General features: G+C 49.5%; 1 protein-coding gene across 1 annotated transcript in view; it reads right to left on the bottom strand.

Annotated features, from left to right (window-relative positions):
- The window catches only part of NCAPD2 (non-SMC condensin I complex subunit D2), a 44,903-nt gene that overhangs the window by 9,289 nt on the left and 7,681 nt on the right, over positions 1 to 27,933 (bottom strand). Inside the window, exons 5-25 of the mRNA XM_015420729.1 lie at positions 26,890 to 27,023; positions 26,336 to 26,463; positions 26,054 to 26,177; positions 25,815 to 25,962; positions 24,137 to 24,334; positions 21,389 to 21,523; positions 20,150 to 20,234; positions 19,098 to 19,272; positions 18,776 to 18,900; positions 18,035 to 18,244; positions 15,804 to 15,978; positions 15,320 to 15,404; positions 14,405 to 14,538; positions 9,461 to 9,593; positions 8,496 to 8,580; positions 8,245 to 8,406; positions 7,856 to 8,073; positions 5,560 to 5,671; positions 2,079 to 2,202; positions 1,247 to 1,402; positions 733 to 910 (exon numbers count right to left, since the gene is read on the bottom strand). Of these exons, the coding sequence (XP_015276215.1) occupies positions 733 to 910; positions 1,247 to 1,402; positions 2,079 to 2,202; positions 5,560 to 5,671; positions 7,856 to 8,073; positions 8,245 to 8,406; positions 8,496 to 8,580; positions 9,461 to 9,593; positions 14,405 to 14,538; positions 15,320 to 15,404; positions 15,804 to 15,978; positions 18,035 to 18,244; positions 18,776 to 18,900; positions 19,098 to 19,272; positions 20,150 to 20,234; positions 21,389 to 21,523; positions 24,137 to 24,334; positions 25,815 to 25,962; positions 26,054 to 26,177; positions 26,336 to 26,463; positions 26,890 to 27,023 (3,024 nt within the window). The remainder of the gene's footprint in view (positions 1 to 732; positions 911 to 1,246; positions 1,403 to 2,078; positions 2,203 to 5,559; positions 5,672 to 7,855; positions 8,074 to 8,244; positions 8,407 to 8,495; positions 8,581 to 9,460; positions 9,594 to 14,404; positions 14,539 to 15,319; positions 15,405 to 15,803; positions 15,979 to 18,034; positions 18,245 to 18,775; positions 18,901 to 19,097; positions 19,273 to 20,149; positions 20,235 to 21,388; positions 21,524 to 24,136; positions 24,335 to 25,814; positions 25,963 to 26,053; positions 26,178 to 26,335; positions 26,464 to 26,889; positions 27,024 to 27,933) is intronic.

Raw genomic sequence — 27,933 nt, 5'->3', positions numbered from 1 at the left:
GAAAAGCCTGTGCTGTAGTTTGATTTCACTTCCTGTTCTGGCTGTTGGCAGTTTGTTTTTATTCAAGCAAAGGCCAGGAAAGGCCCCGCTTTCGTCCCAATAGAACTTTTAATCCTTCTGGCACCGCGTGCTTGTGGAATCACTACACACTGGGCACCACCTCAAAATGACTGCCACGGGAGGCGGAGCCAAACACAGACACACACACAGAGGAAGTCCCAGTACAGGGGAGAAGCGGGGTCATAGGGCTCTTTTTGTAGCAGGAACTCCCTTGCATATTAGGCGACACCCCCCCTAAGAGCTTACAGTAGCCCCTGTGAGAAGAGTTCTGTAAGCGCTTGGAGAATTGGCTACATAAGGGGTGCGTCGCCTAATATGCAAGGGAGTTCCTGCTACAAAAATAGAATATACCCTGGGAGAGGTGAGAAATAAAGCAAACTACAGTGCCAGCTGCCGCTGAAACAATGTTATTTTAATCTGCAAAGCCAAACTGAACTTTCATGGTAGATCAAAAAGACCTGCTGGGCAAGCGCCCGACCTGACCCTGCCCACTGCCTGGAAACACTCGGTGGATGCCAAGAAAGGCGTTGGCGGGTGCCACGGCGCCCGGGGGCACCGCACTGGGACCCCTGGGCTCCAGGAGGAGAGCAGCAGTGAAGCAAAGCAATTCGGAATCCCCTGAGAGTCTGGCATGGTGTAACCCAACCCGCCCCGCACACCCTCCCGCCTCACCTTGCTGGAGAGCTCCGTGAAGAAGTTGCGGGCCAGCGCCACGATCTCCTCTTCAGGATCGATGAGGAGAGCGGCCATTTCGCTCACCTGCCCCTTCACCTTCACCATGTCCTTCAGGATCAGGTGAGTCATCACCAGCGCAGCCGTCCGCCTCACGGGGGGGCAGGGGTCCCGCAGCCTGAGGGGCAGAGGGAGAGAGGGGGAGGCGGCAAGCAGCCGGGTCGGACCACCTGCATCCCGCACTGGGCAGGCGTCCCGATCTCAGCGCCAGTGGCACTGCAAGCCCGAGGCAGGGTGGGGGAGTGGTTGAGAGACCCGGCTTCAGATCCCACCCCCACCCCTTGCCGTGGTGGCCTGGGTGACCTTGGAACAGTCACGCACTCTCAGCCCAGCCTGCCTTACAGGGTTGCTGTGAGGATAAAATGGAGGAGCAAAGATCTATAAGCCCTCGACACCTAGGGGAAAGGGAGGGGAAAGAAAGATTCAGGGACCACCTCCCTCATCTCAGTGTTACCTGGCGTAAAGGTGGGGTGTCCAAGGCTCCACCTGGTTTGGGAAACGAATGGCCAAGTCTCCGGCGGCGATCATGAGGTTGGTTCGCACGCTAGAGAGGGTGGATTTCTCCATCATCGTGAAGAAGAGCCGCAAATGAGCATCACAGAATTCTGCACTGCATGGGAATGGAAGGCAAGGCAAGGCGAACTTACAGCTTTAAGAACATCAGGAGAGCCCCGCTGGATCAGAGCAATGGTCCATCCAGTCCAGCATCCTGTCTCACACAGTTCCTCTGGAGAGCCAACAACAGGGCACAGAGGCCGAGGCCTTCATAAGAACATAAGAAGAGCCCTGCTGGATCAGAGCAATGGTCCATCTAGTCCAGCATCCTGCCTCACACAGTGACCAACCTTCCCCTGATGTTTCCCTCCTGGCTCTGGGATTCAGAGAATTAGTGCCTCTGAACATGGAGGTTCCCCACAGTTGCCCTGGCTAATAATAATTAATAGACTTATCCTCCATGAATCCATCTAATCCCCTTGTAAAGCTATTTATTCCTGTGGCCATTACTACATCCTCTGGCAGTGAACGCCACATTTTAATCACTCTCTGTATAAAGAACTATTTCCTTTTGTCTTCCCTGAACCTACTGCCCATCAGTTTCATCAGATGTCCTCACGTGCTAGTATTCTGGGAGAGGAAGGAAAAATTCCTCTTTGCCACCTCTCTCCACCCCGTGCATAATTTCATAAACCTCTCCCATGTCCCCTCGCCTCCGTGAAGACCAGTCCCGGGGGGAGCACGCCTGGCAGGGAGCTCACGCAATGCATTCAGAGGCCAGAGAGTGATACCTGATCATGCAGAACTTCCCGAGGGCCAATGCGGCAGCGGCTGAAAGGGCTGGGTCACTGTAGTGGCCCGGGTTGTTGCATATCTTGAGCACCAGGGGAACAAAGGCGGAGAGCAGCTGCTTACCTGCAGGATCAAAGAGGGAAGAGATCTGTCCAAGCGCCGCCTTAAAACCGGGTTTTGCTTGAGTGACGTATGGGGCTACAAATGCTATTCGCTCTGAGTGTTGGACTAGGATTGGAGGGCGTGGGAGTCAGGTTCAAATTCCCACACTGCTATTGGGCCACTCTCACACACTCTCAACCTCATTGGCCTTGCAGGGCCTGTTAGGGGAGTAAAAATAAGGACTGCGTATGCTACCTGGAACCCCTTAGAGAAAAGGCGGGATAAGGAGGAAAAAAAGCCAGCTAGAACATTTCTGTAACCCAGAAGGTCAATAGTCCAGCAGTTCGAGACCCGAGTGTGCCGCATGACGGAGTGAGCTCCCGTCTCTAGTTCCCGCTCCTGCCAACCTAGCAGTTTGAAAGCAAGAAATTGCAAGTAGATAAATAGGTACCACTTCGGTGGGAAGCGAACAGCGTTCCGTGCGCCTTGGTGTTTAGTCATGCCGGCCACATGACCACGGAAACGTCTTCGGACAGCGCTGGCTCTTCGGCTTGGAAACGGAGATGAGCACCGCAACCCTGGAGTCGGACTCGACTGGCTTTCGAGCAAGGGAACCTTTACCTTTACCTAGAGATGTAAAATTTCTGGAAATTTTGAAGCTCGGAAAAAAACCCGTTTTTTTCCGGAAAAAAACGGAAATTTTCGGAAAAATTGAAAAAAATGCTACATTAGCATTTCTTTTGTCTTTTCTAGATTGAAAGTCATTCTGTTACTTTAGGAACAAAAAAAATGACTATGGACATTTTTACTTGGCATGAAATTATCACAACTAGCATATTAAAAATATAGTGTACCCAAACAATTATTACAAACAGAATACCCACCCACATGCAAAAACAAAACTGAAACCTTTTTATTTTCTTCTGACAATCGCACCTCCTAAAGGAAGAAATGCATCTTGTTCTTGCATTGGAGAGTTCAGTTTGTAACCTAGGACTTGCTTGTCCTCAGTGCACAGAAATTAGATCAATCTGATACCATTATATATTTTAGAAATGATTTGGAAAATATTCGAACACCTTGTCTTAAAATATTTTATTTATCATGTTAAAATAAAACATTCCATAATCAATTTCTTTTCTTTTTTCAATTTTTCGGAAAAAAACAAAAAGCTTCAGGGAAAAAAACGGGAAAAAAAACGTTTTTTCCCCGAATTTTTCCAGTTTTTTTCCAGGCCTTCACATCTCTACCTTTACCGAGGAGTGAAACCTCACTTCAGGTTTCAGGGCTAGAAATTTTCTTCTATTCCTTTTCCTAAAAATAGGAAGACCTAACAAATAGCAATAAAAGCCAGACACGCAATATTCCAAGGGCAGAGCGTCTTGTGCAGAAACATACCCACACTTATAAGATGAGTGTGATTCTGAACATTTTGGGTTAGCTACATTAGGGCCTGAACTCTCCCTTGGAGCTGAAGTGAGCAAACTGAGGCTACCGGTACTGTGGTCACATGATGAGAAGACAAGAGTCCCTGGGAAAGACAACCATGCCAGGAAAAGCTGAAGGCAGCAGGAAAAGAGGAAGATGCAACATGAGGTGGATTGACGCAAAAAACCCAAGCCCTCCATCTGCAAGACCTGCGCAAGGCTGTTGACGACAGGATGTTTTGGAGGCCATTCATTCACAGGGTTGCCACAAGTCGGAAGTGTCTCGATGGCACTTAATACACACCCGCACGAGGGCCAGCTGCCGATACAAAATTTGCCCAATGCAGGAAGCTGCACAAACCGCAAAGGAGGAGCAGCGCAAAGCACCCACCAACTTCCTGCTATGTTTTTTAAAAATGCAGCTGTTAACTGCACACTTCCATTCATGGCTCCAAAGAGCTTTAAGAACACATGCTCACTTGTGACTAGAAATGTAAAATTTCTGGAAATTTTGAAGCTCGGGAAAAAACCCAGTCCCCCCCCCCAATTTTTTTTGGACAAAAATACCCACCCACATGCAAAAACAAAACTGAAACCTTTTTATTTTCTTCTGACAATCGCACCTCCTAAAGGAAGAAATGCATCTTGTTCTTGCATTGGAGAGTTCAGGTTGTAACCTAGGACTTGCTTGTCCCCAGTGCATAGAAATTAGATCAATCTGATACCATATATATATCTATATAGATATATATAGATAGATAGATATAAGAAATGATTTGGAAAATATTTGAACATCTTGTCTTAAAATATTTTATTCATCATGTTAAAATATTCCATAATCAATTTTTTTCCTTTTCTTTTTTCAATGTTTGCAATTTTTCGGGAAAAAAAGACTTCAGGAAAAACCCGGGAAAAACCTGTTTCCCCCCTGCATTTTTCTGGTTTTTTCCTGGGCCTTCACATCTCTCTACTTGTGACCAAAAATAATTTAGAATACCACCCTCCAACCACAGCTGCAGCGCAACGCAAGATGGAGAATTTATTTACTAAAAACATTTCTGTGCTGTCTTTCCTGGTCAAATAGGATCCCCAAGGTGGCAGACTTCAAAACAGCATTTAAAATCTCTGAACAATTCTATAAAACATACAAGGACACCATAACCAGGGAGGAGGGCCAATAAGAGTTACCGGGTGTGTGTGTGTTTGCCCTGACCTGGATATAGCCCAGGCAAGCCCAATCTTGTCAGATCTTGGAATCTAAGCAGGGCCGACCCGGGAGACCTCCAAGAAATAGTAGGGGCAGGATGCAAAGGCAGGCAAATGGCAAGTCACCTCTCTGAAACGGTCAAGCTCCACTAGGGGTTGCCAGAAGTCAATCATGACTTCCAGGTACACACACACACACAAACCCCCCCCCCCCAAGTTACTGGGGGGTTCACCAAACAAAACAGGAAAGTCTACACTTGCTGGCAGAAGACAACAATAGAGGAAGAAAGACAAAGTTCCCTAGGACAGTAGATCTAAATCTTCGGTGCCACAACCAAGAAGGCTCGGTTTTGGGTGGCCACCAGACTAACTTTATTCGGTGTGGGCAGTTAAAGGAGGGCCCCTGAAGATAACCGGAATGGACGGGTAGGCCTAGATTCAGATGGAGGAGTGAGGGTTAGAGCGTGGGGCTTGTTTAAGGCCACCTAGAGAGATCACGGCAGAGATCAGAACCAGAACCAGTAGCTCAGTCCTAGAGCCCTTACCAGGTGAGCACTGGGAGATGTTTGGAGTGTCCATCAACTATATTTTATATTTGAAGTTTAAATAAATGGCCGGGAGCTCCAAACAACTTCCCAGCTCTCCCCAGTAAGGTCTGACTCCACAGTCAGCCTGACCCACAGAGAATTACGACGACATGGGAAGTTTAGGAGTGCCACAGGCCAGAGAAGATCTGCGCACTCACCGTCCAACAGCTCGGTCTCACAAATGCTGCGGATGAGCTCCGCTTCGGTGTCTTCAGCAGAGGCCCCAGTCAAGCCGAGCTCCATCTCCATGGTTGCCTCGTTCCCGGTGCTCTGTGCAAAAGGAAGCTGGAGGGTAACCTCGGGAGACCCAGGGCGGGGCAGTGATCAGAGTGCTGGACGAGAATCTGATAAGACCCAGGTTCGAATCCCCACTCTGCCATGGATGCTTGCTGGGTGATCCTGGGCCAGCCGCATGCACTCAGCCTAACCTGCCTCACAGGGTTGTTGTTGTGAGGATAAAAAGGAGACGGGGACAAGGCAAGCCGCTTTTGGCTCCCCATTGGGAGGGACGGATGGGCGTAAATGAAGGAAATAAATTCTTGTCTCGGAGGATGCCCAGTTTTGAAAGAGCAAAAATCAATGGGACAATGGTGTACAAACAACAGAAAGCAGAAGAATATAAACACCAGGTATGCAAAATATAACAACACCCAATGTTAAATGTAATGTATAAATGAACAAAACATTAACAGATTCAACGTGTCTATGACACTGAAAAGAGTTACAAAAGTAATAGTCAAAAACGTTGTGCAATAACAGAAACATATACCACGTACACACCAAATTGGAAAAACAAATCACGAGGAGTTAACTTGGCAACTGCTGCCAAAGCAGCATTTTAAAAGATCCTCAACAACCAATCAGATTCTCTAGTAGTCAACCAGAAGCCTTGCTGGGCAAAAGCCCTCTCGGGCCCCGCCCACTTCTTAGAAACACTTCGCAGGCGCCAGAAGAGAGATTGGTGGGTGCCCTGGTGGCCACAGGGACCACACGCTGGGGACCCCCTGTCCTATCTACTCTATTGTTATTCATGAATGCGACCCTGCCAGACTGTTTTTGATCTGTAGTTTTATTTGACTGGCTCCGTTTGTTACAGATTTTAATGCAATGTTTATTGAGTTCATCTTTTCGTTATGTGCTGCTGCGCACGACTTTCTTACCTTGTGCTGATTTTACTGCATAATTACGGCTGATCTGTTATTTTATGCTAGCTTTTATTGTAGCAATACCGCTTTCTTGTTATTGTCGCCCGATTAATTTAAACCCTGCTTATTTTGCGCCACATTTTAGTCCTTTCTAATGAACCTCTCCTACCCATGTGCCCAAACATCATAAATCCACGGTGGGATACGTGGCTCTGGTTTTGTAACTCATCGTGCCAGGGATAGAGTTGGGAAGCAAAAGGTTTCATCTTAAAAATATATACTGATAGTAGCTTTTTTTTTTTTTAAAGACACAAGTCTTTGGATACTTAATGCTAGCAAAACATCACTAGATATGGTGCACTAAAGACAGTAGCATGTTTTTACATATTACTCTCGCAACCAACCCTGTGAAGCAGATCAGACAGGAGGACTGGCTTAAGGGCACAACGTAAGGTTCATGGGCGACTGGGGATCAAAACCCAGATCCCTCCACCCTGTACTGGTTCCCACTACAAAATGGGGAAGTGGAAACACTTCGATGAAATTCAAGTGCAATAGGATATTTCTAGAGAGGTCCCCGGACTTCCCTTTTCTACTTGCTGCACAAATTGAAGTATCGTATGGCATGGTGTGTGGAATAGCCAGGAGATCCCAAAGGATTGATTGGCTGCCTGAACCTGTAGCTCTTTTCTGCACCACTAGATGGCGAGCCATGCTTATTTTTAGGCACAGAGTGCTGTGACTTGCCGAAGGTCACCCAGCTGGCTTCAAGTGGGGAAGTGGGGAATCAAACCCGGTTCTCCAAATTAGAGTCCACCGCTCTTAATCACTTCACCAAGCTGGCTCTCCTACTTGCGGCACAAGATGTCTAGGAAGTGAATGTTGTTACTGGCAATGCTCCCATGCAACATGAACTAACCGAATGGCACAAACAGCGGGTAAACCAGAAATAGTGCAGAACTGTCCAGGTTTCTGCGATGGGCCCCACAAAGCTGATATGACTGCATGAGCGGAATGGAAGCCTCCACCCTTAGCAGCATCAGGGGAAGGGGGAAGCAGTGGATGAGACGGTGATAAGAAATCACTCCCGGGCAAGAGAGGCGTCTTCAAACAGTGGAGGCTCAGAATTTTAACTACAAATGCCCTGAGAATTCCTGAGCTAAGATCAGAGATGGACTCACACAAATGGAAGAGAAAGTTATGGCACATCCCCTATCCGACAGGCTCCCCTGCTATGGTACCTGGGCATCGCAGGGCAAACAGACAGTGAACCCCCCAACCAAACAAAAAAAACCATTCCGGTCCTCACCTTGGCCCTCTGCTTCTTTGTGCTGCTGCTGGCACGTCGCTTCGTCTCCTGCTCTTCCCCAACGATTCGGCGCCTGCGCAGCTCCGCACTCACCGCCAATTCCAGATGCACGAGCTGCTGCAGGGCCACGTCCCCCGCGAGGGAGACCAGGTGGGTCAGCAGCAGAGCATCGACGGAGGTGGAGTCCCCTACACCTCCGGTGGGAGAAGATCCCGACTCTGAGGAGCAAAACCAAGAGCCAGTTTCTATAAAGCATTTGGCCCATTCTTCCCCAGGGACTTCTCTGCCCTAGCCCCGCCACAGCCCGAGCTCCTCCCCTTTCCCGAGCTGATGGCCCCACCCCCCTGCCCTGCTGGAAATGCCAGTTTATCCTTCCTGCCCCAACTCACCTGCCTCAGCCCCTTCCGGCTCGCCCAGCTTCTCCAGGGCCTGCTGGCTGCAACGCTGCAAGATGTGAGTGCAAATTTCCTCGGGCCCTTCTGCCAGCTGGTAGATGAGAGCGACAGCTGTTTCTGTGAAAGGGATCCAGTGTGGGCTGGATCCCGCAAAGCCTGAAAGAGAAGCAGGGCGTGCCTTACATCAGGAGAGTTAATGGGACCGTATACAGGCCCACCCCGGCCCTGCAACTTCGGCCACTCACCCACGCTTATAGCCTCGCTCAGGCGCTCAAAGAGGAGGTGTGACTTCGGAAGCCGGAAGGGAGCTCCACTTTTCCCCAGGACAGGCTAAGGAAGGGAGAAGAGAGAGTGTGCATATTTTTGCTGGGCAACGTCTTTTGCTGCCCCCATCTTACACAACTGTAAGTGCACTAGAAGTATGCGGTTCTTCCTTAATTCACCTTTACAGTGCTCCTTTATGACAGCCGAGGCTGGAACAAAGCAGTCCCCAAGGGTGCATAAGGATAATCATCAAGAATTTGAACAGGAGACTCACTGACAGTAGACCTCCGATCTCTGTTCACATCCCTTTAGTGCTGCAACAGCTTAAGTACTAGGAAACTGGACTGAAGCACTTTTAAAAGGTACCGGAGAGCCTACACACATTTGACTAACCAGCAATCAACAGTGTGAGCTACAGGCTGGAAGTCCCCAAGGACACGTCAGTTCAGAGGGCTGCTTCAGTCAAAGTGCAAATGACAAGATGGAGAAAATACCACTTCAATCTCCCTTTGAGAACTGCACTATTCCACACACACATATATACTCTCTTTTCCAAAGCCTAAAAACCATGCAATTGCCAAAGGAATTCCAGAACTAGAAGAGACCCGCATTAAAAATGCACGTCACATGCCGAGAAAGCACACTGTCTAGACAGAGTCGTGAGCATTACCGTATTTTCCGGCGTATAAGACGACCCCCCACTTCTGAGACGATTTCCCTGGGTTAAAAAGTAGTCTTATACGCAGGAAAATACGGTAGTACAATTGGCGTTCACAGGGCTATAGTCATGTGCTGCAAGAAAAACACACACATTTTGAAGAGCAGTTCTTGTTAAAAATGGTTACTCCTGATGTAATGGCTTTGGTGGCTATTTGTGGGTCTTTGACGGCATTAAACATTTGACTTGCCCAAAAGGAAGTCAGGCCAGAACATCACACCTTCTGACCTTCTGAGTGCTGGCAATCTTGGAGATGGCGTTACACACTTCCTGCGCAAGGCGATAGTTTTCAGGCACTCTCTCATCCAGCCCCATCTTTACCAGGACGTCGAGGTTGCTCCCAACAATCTCAGGCTTCCCCCTAGTGAAGGCAGGAAAAGGTTAGAGGAGGACAGTGGCTCAGCTGGCAGAGCATCTGCTTTGGCGTGCAGGAGGTCCCAGGTTCAATCCCTGGTATCTCCAGTTTAAAAGGACCAGGTGGTAGGTGATGTGGAAGACCCCTGCCCAAGACCCTGGAGAGCTGCTGCCAGTCTGAGTAGACAAGACTGATTTTGATGGACCAAGGGGCTGATTCACTATAAGGCAGTTTCATGGTAGAAACAGGTCATGAGATCCCAAGGCAGTCCCTCAAACCCTCCGGTGACAGGCCAAACCTGCAGGGCTTGAATTCCTGCTTGCCAAACCAGAAGCAAAGCAACATAAGGGCTGCTCTCCCACACGTGTTTAGCGGTAGCCGTTTTGGAGACATGGTGGAGGCTTGCCTGCAACCTGCACAAAACACAGCACCTTGGGGGGCTCACTGGCTGAGATGGAGCACAACATGCCCGAGACATGGGGCACAACGATACTCAGAATTCACCGACAGCAGTAACAGCTCCCCATTGTTTTCCAGCTCAGGATTATTAAATCATGACTAAAACACACGTCAGGAGCTTAACTTAAATGGGCAGAACCCCAAAGCCATTCCAGCACAGGGATGATGGCCAAGCAAGTTTCCCCCCTCCCTCCAAGCCTCCTCCTCCACAAACAGCATGGGAGCCAAAGTGGGGATCTGCATGGAGAGGGAGAAGTAGGTACCCCCCCCCCCACATACATGTGCTAATGGAAGTGCTGGCATTGCTACTGTTACACTGGTGGATCCAATCCCCTATTTCTATGAAAGCATTAGAAAGGTAAAAAGGTAAAGGTTCCCTTGCTCGAAAGCCAGTCGACTCCGACTCTAGGGTTGCGGTGCTCATCTCCGTTTCCAAGCCGAAGAGCCAGCGCTGTCCGAAGACGTTTCCATGGTCATGTGGCCGGCATGACTAAACGCCAAGGTGCACGGAATGCTGTTCCCTTCCCACCGAAGTGGTACCTATTTATCTACTTGCAATTTCTTGCTTTCGAACTGCTAGGTTGGCAGGAGCGGGAACTAGAGATGGGAGCTCACTCCGTCATGCGGCACACTCGGGTCTCGAACTGCTGAACTACCGACCTTCCACAGCCTGCAGTTCAGCGGCTTAATCACTTGAGCCACCGCAGCTCATTATTAGAAAGGTAGCCCAAACAATAACTGCTCCTTCCTGCCTCCCCCCACCAAGGGTCCAATGTCAAGTATTTTGTAATCTGCCTAAAGTGAGAGGGCTGTGAAGTAAAATATTATTATTAATAACAATAATCTTGCCAGGATGTGAAATCTTGCCAGGATGTAGGAGGAGGATCCCGGAGGGAGATTATAAAGCTGTCTCTCTCTTGATGCAGCTTCCCCAGCTCCTTAAAGGAAGCCATCATTAGACCCTTCTTTAAAAAGCCTTCCTTAAACAAAGAGGAGCTTCCCGATGACGGCCCAGTATCAAATGTACCATTCCTGGGAAAGGCGATTGAGAGAGCAGTTGCTGAGCAGCTCCAGGACTTCTTGGATGAGACATCGTCACTCGATCCAGATTGATTTCGATTCAGGACTGGTTTGGTACCGAGACAGCCTTGGTAGTTTTTGTGGGTGACCTCTGACCCCAGTTTGATTGGGGCAGCTAAGCACTGCTGATACTGCTGGATTTAGCAGTGTTTGATACAGTTCATCACTCAATCTTGGTCAGCTGTCTGGCCTCATTCCTCAAAGGATGTGCTTAGTCACTGGGGACAGGACTTCAACTCAGGACCCACTAGACAGGGTTCGATCCTATTGCCAATGTTATTAAATACTTATATGCACCATCTGGCGGAGGTCATTAGAAGGGTTTGGTGTGATAGAATCCTAAGAGTTGGAAGGGACCTCCAGGGCCATCTAGTCCAACTCCCTGCACAATGCAGGAAATTCACAAATACCTCCCCCTCACACCGCCAGGGACCCCTGCTCCATGGCCAGAAGATGGCAAAAAACCTTCAGGATCCCCGGCCAAACTGGCCTGGAGAACAATTGCTTCCTGACCCCAAAGTGGCGACCAGCATTTCCCTGGGCGTGTAAGAAAGGGCCACGAGAACTAAGCACTGAGGCAACCCTTCCTCCCTCTCATGATCTACCTAAGTTCACAGGATCAGCACTGCTGTCAGACGGCCATCTAACCTCTGCTTAAAAACCTCCAAAGGAGAGCCCACCGCCTCCTGAGGAAGCCTGTTCCACTGAGGAACTGCTCTGTTAATAAGTTCTTCCTAATGTTTAGCCAAACACTCTTCTGATTTGATATTCAACTCGCTGGATCTGGACCGACCTCCTGGGGCAACTAAAAACAACTCTGCACCATCCTCTCTATGACAGCCCAAGTACTTGAAGAGGGTTATCGTGTCACCTCTCAGTCGTCTCCTCTCCAGGCTAAACATACCCAGCTCCTTCAACCTTTCCTCAAAGGACTTGGTCTCCAGACCCCTCACCATCTTTGTTGCTCTCCTCTGGACATGTTCCATCCTTCTTAAATTGTGGTGCCTGAAACTGAACACCGTACCCTAGGTGAGGTCTAACCAGAGCAGAGTAAAGTGGCACCATCACTTTGCATGACCTGGACACTAGACTTCTGTTGATACAGCCCAAAATGGCATTTGCATTTTTAGCTATTGCATCACACTGCTGACTCATGTTCAGTGTATGGCCTACTAAGACCCCCTAGATCCTTTTCATACATACCACTGCCAAGACAAGTCTCCTCCATCCTATAATTATGCATTTGATTTTTCGGTACACAGGTGACACCCAGCTCCTCCTCCTGCTGGATAAACCAGCCTGAGATGGCCCTCTCGGCCCTGACAAAGTGTTTGGATGCTGTGGTTCAGTGGTTGAGGCAGAGCTGGCTGCAGCTGAATCCAACTAAGACTGAAGTCTTGTGGGTGGGGGTTACAGCTGACTAGTCTGGATCAGTGTTCCCTCTAAGCTGAGTTAGTGTGAGCCAGCTCACAGTTTTTTAGCCTCCGGCTCACACATTTTCGTCTTCGCTCAGGAAGGGATGGCTACAGAGCAAACTAATTTATGCAGGGGCCAAATGGCTTGCTCACAACTTTAATGCCGGTAGCTCACAAAGTAGAATTTCTGCTCACAAGACTCGACAGCTTAGAGGGAACATTGGTCTGGATGGGGTCCAACTTATTCCAGTAGGCTCCATGAAGAGTTTGGGGGTCTGGCTGGATGCCCCGCTTACCTTGGACAAGCAGCTGTCTTTGGTGGTGCAACAGGCTTTTTATCATCTCTGCCAGGCCTTGTCAGTTGTCCCCCTACTGGTCCGGGTCTGACCTCACCACAGTGATTCATGCGGTGGTCACCTCCAGACTAGATTTCTGCAATTTGCTCTATACAGCGCTGCCCTTGAAGGCACTTTGGAAACTTCTGGCTGTTCAGAATGTGCTACCAGGCTGCTGGCCAACGCACCGTGGCTTGCACACATCCAGCTCATTTTGAGGCAACTGCACTGGCTTCCAATTGGTTTCCGGGTCAAATTCAAAGTGTGGGTGTTAACATTTAAAGCCCTAAATGGTCTGGAACCGTCATACCTAAAGGACCGCCTCCCCTGTTATGACCTCTCACAGTGTCTTCGTTCAGCCACGCATGGGTTTTTGGCGGTGCCTGGCCCTCAATTTGCCTGTCTGAGCGCAACAAGGGTGAGGGCCTTTTTCATCATGGCCCCAACCTGGTGGAATGTTCTGCCTAAGGAGACTTGTGCACGGCAGGACTTGTCCGCATTCCACTGGGCATGCAAGACACAGTTATTCCACCGAACATTTCAATAATGTAATTCTGGTGGCCTCTACTAACACAGTGGGTTTTTATGCCAAAAGTTGGGTGTTTAAATTACAATCCAAATTTAATAGGATTTTATTAAAACTATCATTTTATTATTGTTACTGTATTGTCATGATGTGAGTTGCACCGAGCACCATTCTGGGCGAAGAGCAGGATAAATATCTAATAAAATAACACCCCTTAAAGCATTCTCCCCATTATCTAAATTTAGGTAATAAACAGCAGCCTAATTGAGAGAGACCAATGTAACATCAAGAATAAAGCGCAGACGTAAATAATTTCTCTTGAGGTTCCCCTGTGAAACGGGGCCGTCTAGACCAGGAGTGTTGAACTCATTTGTTATAAGGGCTGGATCTGACATAAATGAGACCTCGCCGGCCCGGCCCATGTGTGTCATAAAATGTAATACCAGGTAGTGGAGATATAAACTTTATAAAGAGCACAAACACAATAGAAGATTTTTAAAACTTTAAATAAAACATGCTTTAAACACTAGCACTCTTGCAATATTTTGTCTATTTAACAGTCTCTGATAACTGACACCTCTTGCTCTGAGAAATTGCAGCAGCAGAACTGGAAAAGGAAGCAGGAAACAGCCAGGGCCTTGCAGGCCGGATTGCAGCCCTCCGAGAGCCTGATCCGGCCCCTGGGCCACATATTTGACACCCCTGGTCTAGACTCTTCAGGGCCTTGCCACCCATGACCACAAGGCATAGATGGAACATTATGTCTGGGGCAGTATGATGCTCAGTATTCTTGGGAGGGCTTCTGGAGTTCTGACCCTACTGGTGGATCTCCTGATGGCACCTGGGTTTTGGCCACTGTGTGGCACAGAACGTTGGAGAGGATGGGCCATTGGCCTGATCCAACACGGCTTCTCTTATGTTCTTATGATCCAGCTGCTATAGCAGCAAAGAAAGTCCCTCATCTCGCTGCCAGTAGTAAGGGGTCCCAAGCTGACGACTCACCGTGCCATCATTCCCAGGAGCATGATAGCCACATGGCGCTCCAGGGAGGAACACTGGGATTTCTCTGTAAACCGCTCCCACAGCAGCTGGACCACAGCAGGTTTTATTTCATCTTTCTGGATAAATTCTGAAATCTACAAAGTAAAGGAAGGCTTGTCAGTGATGGAAGGCAAATGCTCCACGAAACTGAATGGCCCCAACCAAGACAAGATCTTAGCTGTATTGATTGGTCAGTTATCTTGACACTGATTACCCCCCTTCCTGACAACTACCCCCCATCTATATGTAATGGTTGAGGATGTCTTGTTTCACCGTATTTGAAGAAGTGTGCTTGCACACAAAAGGGTAGACCAAGAATAAAACACTGTTAGTCTTAAAGGTGCCACTACCCACCTGAATCTATCTTACAAAGATAGCTAGCCAAGCAAAGTAAGGCTCATTTGTTGTTTTGTTTCTAATTTGCCAATCTGTGTAATGCATGCCTCAACTGTGCACATCATGTCATGAGGATTTTCATGACACACAGGGCTACTTCTGAAATTCTCTCTATTGTTGGGGCGGGGATGCTAAACATTTAACTCTTTACTGGAATTGACCAGAAATATAGCCATAAGCTGGTTTAAGTCCCACCAAAAGTGAAGAGTGTGCCCACTGGCTTTTAGCAGCTATGCTCTGGATCTGAGGGTTAAAAACAGCCACCTCCAAAACTGCAAGGATTCGAGAATGCTAAACTCCATCAGTCTTTACAAGCTAGCAGGAAAACTTGGCAAGATGGAAGTGATACAGTTAGCCAACTGGGACTGTGCACGCTTTCAAATATTCTGATTTGCAACCTCTTCCAAACGACACTCCCGAGATAGATAAGAAACTCTCCTATGACAGACTTATGTGGGGACGGGACACAAACACACTCACAATTTCTCCCAGGCACTGGATGGTTGCCAGTGATGCATCCACCATGAGGAGAGACAGGGACTGCACCAGGCTGTGTGCTCGAGCCCTGGGGAGGAGATAAGTGGGAAGAGGATTTTTTTTACACCCGGGTCTTTCATTTAAAGAGTCCGATCATCCAACAACCTGCTTCCTCGATTGCAGATCTGCAAAAAAAAGGCCGACTGGGAGGACACCCACAGAGGAAAAATGCCACCGAGAGTGGGGCAAGGGGGGAAGAAGTGTCTGCTAGGGTCCACAGCACTTCCTCTGCAATGGAAACAAACTGGCCTGCGACGGAGAAGGTTGCATTTTAGCTTCCAACAGCTTCGAGACAGAATGTGGGCTTCGGCCCAGGAGGAACAGCATACTCGGGACTAACTGCACTCAGCACATCCTCTCCCTTGCGCCTCCAGAGGGAAGACCAGGCAGGCTAATGTGGGATTGTGGACGGGTGTGTCAATAGTACCTTTCTGAGCCCCCGCTAGGATTCAGGTAGAGCCTCCGGTAGGCGTTCAGCACGGCTTCCCTGATTCCTGGCTCCTTCGACCAGATGAGGGGGAGCATTCGGCGGACTCCGACGACGGCTTGAGGGATGCCGAACTGGGAGACTATGACAAAGAACTCGATGGCTTCTTGCACCACTGGGGGAAAAAATGTCAGAGGAAGGAGTGGGGTGGGGTGATAGTGCGGCTCGGCGTGATGCCTCCGGCCAGCCCAACAACAAAGCCAAGTTCCCATGCTGCCTTTCTGGCACATAAGCTAACCGTTGTGGGCCTACTAGAAACACCACACGCATCAAACGCTTGGCCTTAGAACTTAAGAGTGATTAAAAAGAATTCCGATGGCAAAGCTAGATGTAGCCCTCGGAACATTTCCCGATTTTCAATCTCTAACTCAAGGACGCTCTCAGTCCGTTTTTGCGGCTCTCCTATTTTATTCTGAAAAACCACTCTGTGAGAGAGCCTGAAACAGGGCGATGGACTGAAAAGTCACCCAAATGAGCTTTGGGACACAGAGGAGGTTCTGAATCCTGATCCCTCCAGTTTAATGCACTCATATGGTAACGCCATCACTATGAAATTAAAACACTGCTATCGCACTTTATGATATGGCATTGTTTTATAAGGACCTGTTTTTAGATGTTTTTTAATGGTAATTTAATTGTTATGTATTTACTGTTATGTAAGCCACCCTGAGTCCGCCTTGGCGGGGAGGGCGGGGCATAAACTGGAAAAATAAACAAATAAGCAAGGCAACCCCAAACCCTCAACACTGTTCCACTGTCTCACCCTCATCCCTTTCTATTTTGTGATACGCATTTCTAGATTCCTAAAGCACTTTTAGGAACATTTTAGGTTACCTCTGCTCATTTCCAGAATCTCCCTAGAGCACCCCCCCCCAACCTTTTAAAGCCCGTGGGCACCTTTAGGATTCTCACACTGGGTGGTGGGTGCAGCTACAAAAATGGCTGCCCTGAAAGGCACAGCCACACAACCAGTGGGAGAACAGGGGAATACTTTCAAGTCCAGGGGAGAAGAGATCTAATGTTCAAAAATACACTGGGAAGGAGGGATGGGAGAAAATAAAACCCACACGATGGCAGCGGCTCCCACGGAAACAATGTTATTTTAATCTACAGAGCCAATGCTGGCCAAGAGCCCCATATGGCCACACCCACAGGAACCAGGTTGGGGACCCCTGTCCTGGAGGTCCGCAGGCAATCCTCACTCTCCAAGGAGCTCCCCGCTCCACCCTGAGCTAAAGGCTCATCTTGAAGACAGCCCGAGTAGAGGCAACGCTTCCTGCTTGTTTATGCACTTTACTAACCCCCCCTACACCTCCCTTTCCCAGGTTCCTATGGTGAACTGAATGCTCTCCCGCAAAGCCTGATGAATAGAGTAGTCAGAGGAGATCCGAGGGTGAATCCTTGCCTCTGACATACACAGCCTACACCAGGCAGGCCACTGGATCTAGCTGCAGATGGGGAAGGACAAGGCAGTGTTTCTGTACAGCACAGACTGCCTGCTCCACAGTACATATGCAGGACTAATGTGCCAAGGAAGATTCTACTCAATGTCTAGTTTGGGACATGTAGGGAAGTTATTTTGGTGCCGTGGATGCATTTAGTCACCCCCCCCCCCAATACACACTATATTCTGAAGCAGTGCAGTTGAGAATGGTTTAACTACACTGTGCACTGAGTCTCTGGAAAGCCTCTGAAACGCGGGAGGAGGCATTTCCAAATTATCGATGGCCCAAGTTTCCAGATAGCCCTTTCTCAAAAAGGTTCTTCCCATAAAGTGAATCTGACTCTAGCGTGTGTATGAGTAAATGAGAAGCTACCATTAACTGTGGACCCTCTGCCTCAAAACAAATTCTGTTAGAATGAAGTAATCTTAATTAACCCAGGAAATCCCAGTCCCAGGACTCGCACATACCCACTGAAGCCCATAGATTCTGTAGCTTCATCTAAATGATTGTCTTTAAGTCCTCAAATAAAATTTTTATCTTGGAATATCACGGACTGGAATAATTAGACCGAGGGACCCTGGAGTTAGATCCTATCTATCAGATTTTTCAGATAGGCCTTTCTGCAAGCTGGTGTAAAGGGCTTGTTTGGCCCTCAGTTAGCCCAGAATTCAAGAGACAATGATGCACACGGTTGGAGAGGAAAGGAGAGAGAACCGCATCACCCACCAGAGACAGAGCTTTCATACATCATCCTGGAGACCAGGCTCATGGCTTCTGTGATTTTTACTGAAAAGCTGTAGGCGTCTTGTAGGTATTGTACCAGCATCTCCTGCTTCGCCAGTTCACTCGATGGTGGCTCCTCCGCCCCTTGCTCTTCGCCTCCCGTGTTCTCTGCCCCATCTGTGGGTTCCTGGGTACCTCCACCTGGCTGGGAACCTGCTGAATGGAAATAGGGGGTGAGTGAAGTTCCAGCTTCCCCTGTCAAGTTATGACAATTGGGCCAAGGCTCCCCATGGCAGATTCCGCCCCCCCCACCCCCCAGACTAGTCTTATCAGATTTTGGAAGCTAAGCAGGGTAGGCCCTAGTTAGTACTTGTACAGGAGACCACCAAAGAAATCCAGGGTCACTACATGTAGGCAGGGAGTGGCAGACCACCTCTGTTCATCTTTTGCCTTGAAAATGCTGTGAGGTTGTCATAAGTTGGCTGTGATTTGATGGTGCTTTCGATCACCGTTCTATTGCGAGCAAAAATTGGGTGAAAAATCACGCCACCCCGAACCTTCCCACAAACATCTGGCGCAGAAGACAGCTGGGATCAAACCACAGACATAAGCGCCCTTCATGTGCAGCTACATCAACACGGCTGCCGTGATCCCACCTAGTCTGCCCCTGGGAGAGTGGACCCTTTTGCTGACACGGAGACACACCAAGTGGCGTGATTAAATAGAGCTCTGTTAGATTGTTACCCGTATAGAGGGTTCTCAACAGGCCCAGGAGAAAGTCTTCCTCATCCTCTGTTCTTGAACAGCCGACAAATGGCTCCGCCCCCTGGAAAAGGCATACGGCTCTTTGCGCCAGGAGTACAGCGTCCCTGCATTGAACACGTGCACAGAAACAAAGGTAAGCTTGATCCAGCTCGCCTTCACACATTCGTCAGCTTTTTACTTATGGGAGGTGTTGGGTCCCTTGGTCAACCTTCTTGCAGGTTACTACCTGAAAGACAGAAATCCCCCCCCCCAAAGTTCTCCCATTGCGATCAAGAATTACATGCTTCCCAGATCTACTCACCTGTAACTGGATTTCCTCAACAGCTGGACGATCTTGTCAGACACCTGGGCTGGGTCCCCTGCCTCGAGGTCGCCTGCTTCTTCCCTCTGTGGCTGGGAGCTAAGGCAGCTCTTCACGGTTGCCCGGAGTTCTGGCTGCATGGCTTCCCACTCTTCCTCTGGAGGGATCACCACGGCTGGAGGGGGAAGAAAGAAGCCAAGTCAGACAAAGCCTTCCACTGCTGTGTCAGCGGCTGAACAATGAGCCTTGGAGAAGAAAGCTCTGCATGGCAGGGAAAGTCAACTTTCAAAACCGACAAAGAGCCTTCCATGCCAATGGTCATCAATGCTCCATGTAAGCTCTGGAGTCCTGTGAGCAAAAATTCTACTTTGTGAGAGAGCAATTTGGCTACTGCATAAATTAGTTTGCTCTGGAGCCACCCTTCCTGAGCTAAGACAAAAATCTGTGAGCCGGAGGCTAAACAACTGTGAGCTGGCTCACACTGACTCAGCTTAGAGGGAACACTGATGGTCATTGGATAGCTTAATATTTATGGCAAGAGAGGGGAACTGTGGGAAGATGGTGGCCGGCGGCATAAAGGCTGAGCTTTTTGCTTCCATCCTGTTGCAGGCTCTTACAGACTGGGCGTGGCCGTTTGTGCAAGCCTGCTGGAAAGTGCCAGAGGGCTTTTGGTTCTGCAAGGCGGCTCTGCTATGGAAAACTATCATGGAAGTTAATTTAGCAGGAACCTAAGCAAGGAGTTTTCGGCAGTCAACTGGGGTAGGGAGCTTTTGGGAAGGGTTTCCTACCCCTGCTACTGTTATTACTGTTCTTTGACTATTTTGTAAGTGTTCCAAATAAATGGATATGAACCAAGTCCCAAACCCTCAAACAGTGGGGAAACTTTAAACAAAGACAAAAGATTTAAACAGGCTGCACAATGAGAACTTTTAGAGGGGCTCTGATGTGGCCGTAGATACCGTAGACCCCCCCCGAAAGTCTTTCCCCCTCCCACTCTTAGCTTCAGCCTCACCAGGCTTCTTCACACATCAAGGACTGAGACGCATATTTACCAGCTGCGGTCCTGCGCTTGTCCCTCAATTCCTGCAGCTTCTGCCTTTCCTTCTGGAGCAGCTCCGTTAAGTCTGTGCAACTCAGCTGCGGACACAGGGAGGAGGCGCTTTAATACAGCCATGGGTCTGCCCCCCCCCCCATCAAATTCTCCAAAGTGTCTGACAGATCTTGCATCCTAGTCTTGCTGGGCCCAAGTTGATGGCTCATTGGCAAGTTGCATGTAGGTCTAACACGCTTCCCTGAGTCATGGGGCAGGGGAGTTTCTAAAAGTCACCCTAGGAGAGTTCAAGGCCAACAATTCACCCAGTCCATGAGCTTTGGGGAGATTAAGCTTCCAACTTTGAGCCAAGGGACTCTTATATATTTACTGCCCCCCCCCTCACATAGAAATGTGGAGAACCTAAACACATGAAGCTGCACTATATTGAATCAGACCACTGGTTTGTCAAGGTTAGTCCTGTCCGGGGGTCATTTCGTAGAAAAAGAGGTGCAGGAGCTCATTAGCATAACTAATTAGATAACTTATTTGCATATGTCACACCCCCTGACATCACCGGAAGTGTGTCAGAAGGCAACACCCACCGCTCAGGCTCCACTGGGCTGTTTTGGATTGCTAGCTATGGGGGGACGGGACGGGGGATGGACGCACAGATCTGCCCTCACAGAGGAGGGAGAGCTTGTACCTGAATAAAACTTGGTCTTAAAGCTGCCACTGGACTGTTTTGGATTGCTATCTATGGGGCGGGGGGACACACACAGATCTGTGCAGAAAGGAAGGAAGGGGGAAAAGAAAGAGAAGGAAAGAAGAAGGGAAAGAAGGAAAGAAAGAGAGAAGGAAAGGAAGTAAAGGGAAAGAAGGAGGAAAAGAAAGAAAGAGAGAAGGAAAAAAGGACAGAAAGAAAGAGAGAGAAGGAAATAAGGAGGGAAAGGAGAGAAGGAAAGGAGGGCTGCTTCTTGCTCCTCATGACCTGGGGCTGCTGGAAGCAGGGGGTGGGGCTTGTTGCATGTGCCCACCCCCCTGGGCTCTTTACTGCCGGAGCTCCACTCCTGTGCGCTCCTGGAAGAAATGACCCCTGGTCCTGTCTACTCTGACTGGCAGCAGGTCTCCAGGTACAGTTCTTTCACATCTCCTCCTACCCAACCCTTTTAACTGGAGATGCCGGGTAATTGAACCTGGGACCTCCTATATGCCAAGCAGATGCTCTGCCCCTGAGCCACAGCCCCTCCCCTGAGTTTACCTTGCAGGAGAAGGGGTTGTTGGAGAGGAAGGCCGCCAGAAGCTGAATGGCATTCTTAACCACAGTTACAGACTTGTCCTGTAGCCGGCTCACGGCGAGGCACACAACAGCCTGGAATCGAGTCAGGGGCAGGGCCTATAGCAGGCAGCAGGGAAAAGTGAGAGATGAGACACTTGGCGTTGCGCCTACTTGCAAATCTGCATCCCCAAACAGATACCTCAGTGGAAACAGTAAGCAGAGATGTAATATTATCATCATCATATGGCATTGTGTGTAGAACAGCCAGTAGATCCGAAGATTGTCTGGCAGCCAGAAGTTCTAGCTCCTTAGCGTTGTGCACCACTAGGTGGTGAGCTAGACTTGTTTTTAAGGCGAGACGTTTCCAAAGTGGTTTGCCACTTCCTGTCGCTATGTCATGACCGTGGTATTCCCTGGAGGTCGCCCATCCAAATACCAGCCAGGGCCAACCCTGCATGGCTACCAAGATCTGATGAAATCATTCTAGCCTGGGCTTATAGCAGCAAGCTTCCAGCAGCATTCAGGCAACAAGAGTCTCTGTTGTTGCCTTGAACTGCTTTTCAAGAAACAACGGGAATTATCCCCTCCCTGAAGTTAGCCTCCAAACCCTGGAGGCAGAAGACCAGGGGATCCCACAAGAGGCACGGTGTTTCATACAGGCAGGCCAGATCAGTAAACCGAAGGCCTACATTGCAAGCCAGTCAGAGTATCTGCCTCTAGTTGCTTTCGTATACCTTTTGGACTTGGAAGCACTGAGCCAAAACACTGACCACCATCTGCAGCAGACTCATTCTCCGCAAGGCCAGCAAGGGTGCTTCAGCACACAATACACCCTATTCGGACAGCCTGGCATCTATGGAACCTCTGCATTCAGGGGCAGTAAACCTCCCAATAAGCAGTGCCAGGAGGCAACATCGGGGGAAGGCCTCAGCCTTTATGCCTTCTTGTTGGTCTCTGAAAGTAACTGGCTGGCCTCTGTGCGAGACAGGATGATGAACAGATGGGCCACTGGTCTGATCCAGCAGAGCTTTTACACACGGTGAGTGAGAGGAACAGTGTCTTGACAGGACCTATAGTAGATCAATCCATGGGAAGGCCCCTTAAAACAAAACTTCCGCCTTGAGGCAGAAACTTGTACAATGCAGCCTCAGTCAGGCCACATCTACATGGTTATTCAGCAACAGAAGGTAAGGAGCAGTGTTCCCTCTAAGCTGAGTTAGTGTCAGCTAGCTCACAGTTTTTTAGCCTCCGGCTCACACATTTTTGTCTTAGCTCAGGAAAGATGGCTCCAGGGCAGACTAATTTATACAGCAGCCAAATCCCTCGCTCACAACTTGAATGCCAGTAGCTCACAAAGTAGAATTTTTGCTCACAAGACTCCACAGCTTAGAGGGAGCATTGGTAAGGAGCGAGGCATCGCCTGGAGGACTCAACCACAAGAGATGTCGGTCCTGGAAACTAAGCCTGCCACGGCAGTTCCAGCTGTTTCCTGCTTCACATTAAAACCTGTACTCTGAAAATCTGGCTAAGGAGACTCTCTTTATTTATTCAAAACATTTTGGTCCTTATCCCTCCTCGGACTCGAGTCCTTTTCTTTATTTATTGCCCTTTACTGTTTTGCACACAAAAGCAGAAACATTAAGCCTGGCAATACTCTAAGGCTGCGGTCTAAAGCCCTTCGTGACCTGGGACCCGCATATGTATTTGTAGCACTGCCTCATGAGACATGTTGCCAGACCAGGGAATAGCTAGATTAGAATCCAGTAGCACCTTAGGTAAAGGTTCCCTTGCTCGAAAGCCAGTCGAATCCGACTCTAGGGTTGCTGAGCTCAACTCCGTTTCCAAGCAGAAGAGCCAGCGCTGTCCGAAGAAGTTTCCGTGGTCATGTGGCCGGCATGACTAAACACCAAGGTGCACGGAACGCTGTTACCTTCCCCACTGAAGTGGTACCTATTAATCTACTTGCAATTTCTTGCTTTCGAACTGCTAGGTTGGCAGGAGCTGGAACTAGAGACGGGAGCTCACTCCATCATGCAGCACACTCAGGTCTCAAACTGCTGAACTACCGGCCTTCCACAGCCTGCAGTTCAGCGATTTAACCACTTGAGCCACCTTAGGGACCAACAAAATTTTCAGGGTATCGCTTCATATCTGAAAAAAAGAGCTTTCACCCTTGGAAACTCATACCCAGAGTATCTTACTGGTCCCTAAGGTGCTACTGGACTCAGAACTAGCTATTCTGCTACAGACCACCCACCCACCTGACACAGACCAGGGATCATTAGCAGTTCCTCCGCTCAGGTGAGCAAGAACCATCTCTGTGCCACTTTTCTGGGTTGCGTGGTCTCAGCTGCGGAACGGGGAGTGGTCTCTGTGCTGGGGATGTGAGGAAGACCACCCCCCAACTTTGCAAAGATTTTGGAGGTTTCGGAAAGCTGGTTTCCTGACGTGCTTTCGATAGCTCATGAGAGGGGAGGCTGTGGCCTGCTTCTTTCTACCAGTACTTCCATGATCCGAGACGGTATTTTTTAGATTCGATGTGATCCCCCCTTGGTGTCTCATTGTTCAGGAGGACGGTGGGGATACAAACAGCATAAGTAAAATCAAAGCAGCCTTCAAAGTCAAGGAGGAGAGAATTATTCTAAACGAAACCGCCCTGTCCTTCGAGGCGTCGTGTTGAAGGCTGCAGACAGCAAACGTTGCTCCCCTCCCAAGCCATCCCAGACTCACTTTTTGCTGCACAATTCGGGTGAAGAGCTGCAGCACGCGACTGCGCACGAACCCGTTGACGTCACACGTGTGTGCCTGCAGGGTGTCCAGAAACTGATCCCGCGTGCTGCGGGCGGAGTCTTCCAGCTGCTCCCCGTTCAGCACCTGCAGTAGCATCTCTGCCATAGCCGCCAAGATGGCGTTGCGCATCCCGTAGCTCTGGAGGAAAGAGGACGCTGCTTTCAGAGGAAGGGGGCAGCTCCCCGGGTGGTTCGAGCCGGGGGGGGGGGCAACAAGAGAAGAGGGGCGCAGGAAGCTCACAGCACAAAGAGCTCGGATTGCATCATCTGTTTGCATCATCTGTGCCGCAGCTGTGGGCCGGACGCCCACGACAGCAGCGGCTCTGAGCCAGGCTGAACTCGCCTTATTAGTCATGACCTGCCAAATACTGCGGAGGGAAAAGCCAGCCAAATGCTGCCTTCTTGGCAGAATGTGAGGACTGCTCGATGAGTCATGATTGAGAGGCAAAGAGGATTAGGAAGTCCCCCTCCCCCTTTAAAAAAGAAATCAGCTGAATTAGTGGTTCAGAGCTGGCACCGGTGAGCCCCGGGGCAGGCCACCTGCAGCGCAGGATTATGGATCTCCAGTCAGGCTACTTGAAAGACAATTCTAGAGGCAACTGCTCTCATTTCTAAGCATGCACATGGAGGACCGAGACCAGAAGAACCCCGGCCTTCAGTCATTCAGAGAGATGACCCTACAGAGCAGTGAAACAAGAAGGGCCAAGCGTTCAGGAGCACCAAGACAGTCTATTTCCTTCATTTACACCCTGCTTTTCTTCCCGATGAGGACCCAAAATGGCGTACGCTATTCTCTCCACCATTCATCCTCTCTACAACCCTTTGAGGGAGGGCAGGCTGAGTCTGGTGTGACTGGCCCAAGGTCACCCAGCGAGTTTCCGCGGCAGAAGGGGGGGGGGTTTCCGACTGGGGTCCTCCCAGATCGTGGGTTTCTAACACTCTAACTGCGGCACCACACTGCTCCCTCTTGAGAAGAATGCTACGTTATTGGGGGGGGGGGAGAGTAAGACATAGGCAGTAGTAGTCTGGGCGTTCCGCTTGCATGTGCCAAGGCATGAAGTGAGATAGGCAGCAAGAGCCACATCTAGGAAGAGCGGCCGCAAGCATAAACAGAAGAACAGTGGAGCAAAAAAAAAAGAAAAAAGCAATGCACTCAGGGAGATGGAAGGAGGAGACTAACACAAGGTAGAAAGGAGACTCAGAAGCAAATTCTCACGTACACCCAAAATCTTGGGTCGAAGAAGAGCTGAGCAATGGAGGCAACAGGCAAGATAGATATTGTTGGAATATACAAGGTCTATCGTGCATGTACTTGAAGAAGATCAGACAACTAAAGGACTGCTAGTCAGCATAGCTAGATTAGGGACTTCCCAGAATTTCAAATGCTGTCCTTCCTGTCTCCTGATTGGCCCTTTGGAGACTTCCTCCTCCAACTGAGCCCTTCCCCTTCGTTCCAGTCTCTCACAGCTGTTAAGACAGTAAGTTGAGCCTCTCTCCCTCTCCTCTATCAGAGTTTAAATAACGGAGTTATTTCCTTTAAACAGTTGGCACTCTGGTTCCTCTGCATGTTTCAGCTCTGCCAATGGATATTCCATGGGACCTTCATCGGAGCCCAGTACCTCTCCGTCCAGGTGATGCACCAAGACACTCATGTTGGAGAGTACGATGGCTGGCGCTTGCTCTGCCAGCTCAGCGAGGAAGACGGCGTAGCCCTTCGCTCCCGAAGCATCCCGGGCCAGCTCCTGAGGGCACTTCTGCCCAATTTCCCTGAGGGACGAACAAAGGGGTCAAACCGGACAGAACTGCGGAAAATTAGTGTGTGTGAGGGGGGGGGAGGGTGGCGGAAGAGGGGTCTGACCTCAGCAGCTCCCCCACGATGCTCTTCATGCCGTACTCCTTGACCCACAAGCTCACAGCCTCCACAAACACTGGCGCCACGTGCTCAAAGTGCTGGAGCATCTGGGTGACCTTCAGAGTGGCATCTGCAAGAAGGGGACAGGTCGGAGAGAGCCGTGCTGAGCGAGGCCCCACTTTGGGAAAGAGAGGGGGGGGACAGGTTGGGAGCAGGAGCAGCAGGCCAAGGCCTATGTGCAGCAGCAGCAGCTGCCAGGCCTGGGTGGGGCGCCCCGAGAGGACTTACTGAGCATGTGGTCGTAGCGCCGGTGGGCCACCCCTAGCAGATGAATGGCCGCCTCTCGGGTGGGCCGATGCCTCTGGTGGCCAATGCTGGGATTTTCCAGGATGTGGTAACAGCAGCCGGTCATTAAACTGGAGGAAGGGAAGCAGGGATGTACAACAGAAGTGGCTCACCTTCAGCAGAGCAATGCAGGGACTCTGCTACAAAGTCTGGTAGCGGAAGGTGTTGTGATGAGTTGCAGTCAATATGGGGGTCCCCCCCCCCCAGGGTTTCTGAGACCTGATGAGGACCAGGCCAGCTCGGGCCATCCAGGTCAGGGGGCACTACAAGGCCTACAGGAGCCCCAAGCCCATGTACTACTTGCTGCTCGTTAGCACACTGAATCGATCCCTTGAACCTCATCCCACTCCAGCTCGTTTCTCTCGCCGATCTGGTCATTCCTCCCTTCCCTACAGAACACCAAGATTCATGGCAATTTCTTCCAGCGCACGAAAGCCCGCTTTCAAGGGCCTTGCCTGAATGCGGCTCCTCGTTCAAATCCCTTGCGGGATCCTCACCTGACGAACTCTTCCTCCACTACCGAGCCCATCCACAGACGGTGGAGGTCCAGCTGCAGCAACTGTGTGAGCAGCTGCAGGATGGGCTGCCTCTCCTCCTCCCAGAGGAAGCTGGTGCTCTGGCTCTTCTTGTTCTGGAAGGCAAAGGTGGGACATCGGCTTCGGGTAGAGACGTACGCAGGGCAGGGGGTGTGCACACACTTCCTTCGGACAATGGCACTGTGGTTCTAGAGCATGGCCTCCTGACTTTCGGGAGCCTGGGGTCACCTTTAGAATTCTGGCATGGGGGTGGGTGGGAGGAACCACAAAATTGCTGCAGGAGGCGGAGTAGTGGGGAAACGAAGGGTACAGGAACCTTTTTATGCACCCTCATTCCCACTGCGTTCAGTTTGGGGAGGGAGAGAAGCTGGTGGGGAGGGGGGCAATCCGCGCTCAGAGTGAGAGAGAGAGAGAGAGAGAGAGAGAGAGAGAGAGAGAGAGAGATATTCTACACCAAAACAGTTTACTTCATTACACACTCTTAAGTCAGAAAACATTTTTGTAGCATTGTAATATTCAACACAGAATATTTCAATACAACTCCAATACATAAACAGTGGCACTTGTACTTCTATAAAGGATATCCTTGGTTGTTCTGCTAAGACCCATAACTGAAGGTAGTTGATCAGAACAACAAAGAACAAGACTAAATCCCGACAGTGTTCAGTTGACAGCCAACATCGGAAGACTCACCATCTTTTAAAATAAGTTGTATGATTTTTACATTGACTGATAGTTTTAACAGAATTTTAATGTATTTTCGTATATTCTGTTAGCCACCCTGAGCCTGCCGAATGGCGGGATATAAATATAAATAAATATAAATAAATATAAATAAATTAAATACTCTTTCTTTCACCCACTGAAGCTAATGGAACTGTCAGTCAAGTCTGTGATGAGCATTTGACATACATCTGACGTATACAACAAAGTCAGCCCTTTATTTCTATCTCTGGGGTCAGGAAAGTCAAGGAAACCTGGGTTAAGCCAAGGTGACTCAGAGAG

Source organism: Gekko japonicus, unplaced genomic scaffold (genome assembly GCF_001447785.1).
Source record: "Gekko japonicus isolate JY-2015 unplaced genomic scaffold, Gekko_japonicus_V1.1 scaffold1516, whole genome shotgun sequence".
NCBI classification, from domain to species: domain Eukaryota; kingdom Metazoa; phylum Chordata; class Lepidosauria; order Squamata; family Gekkonidae; genus Gekko; species Gekko japonicus.
This window is presented reverse-complemented; position numbering and strand designations above follow the sequence as displayed.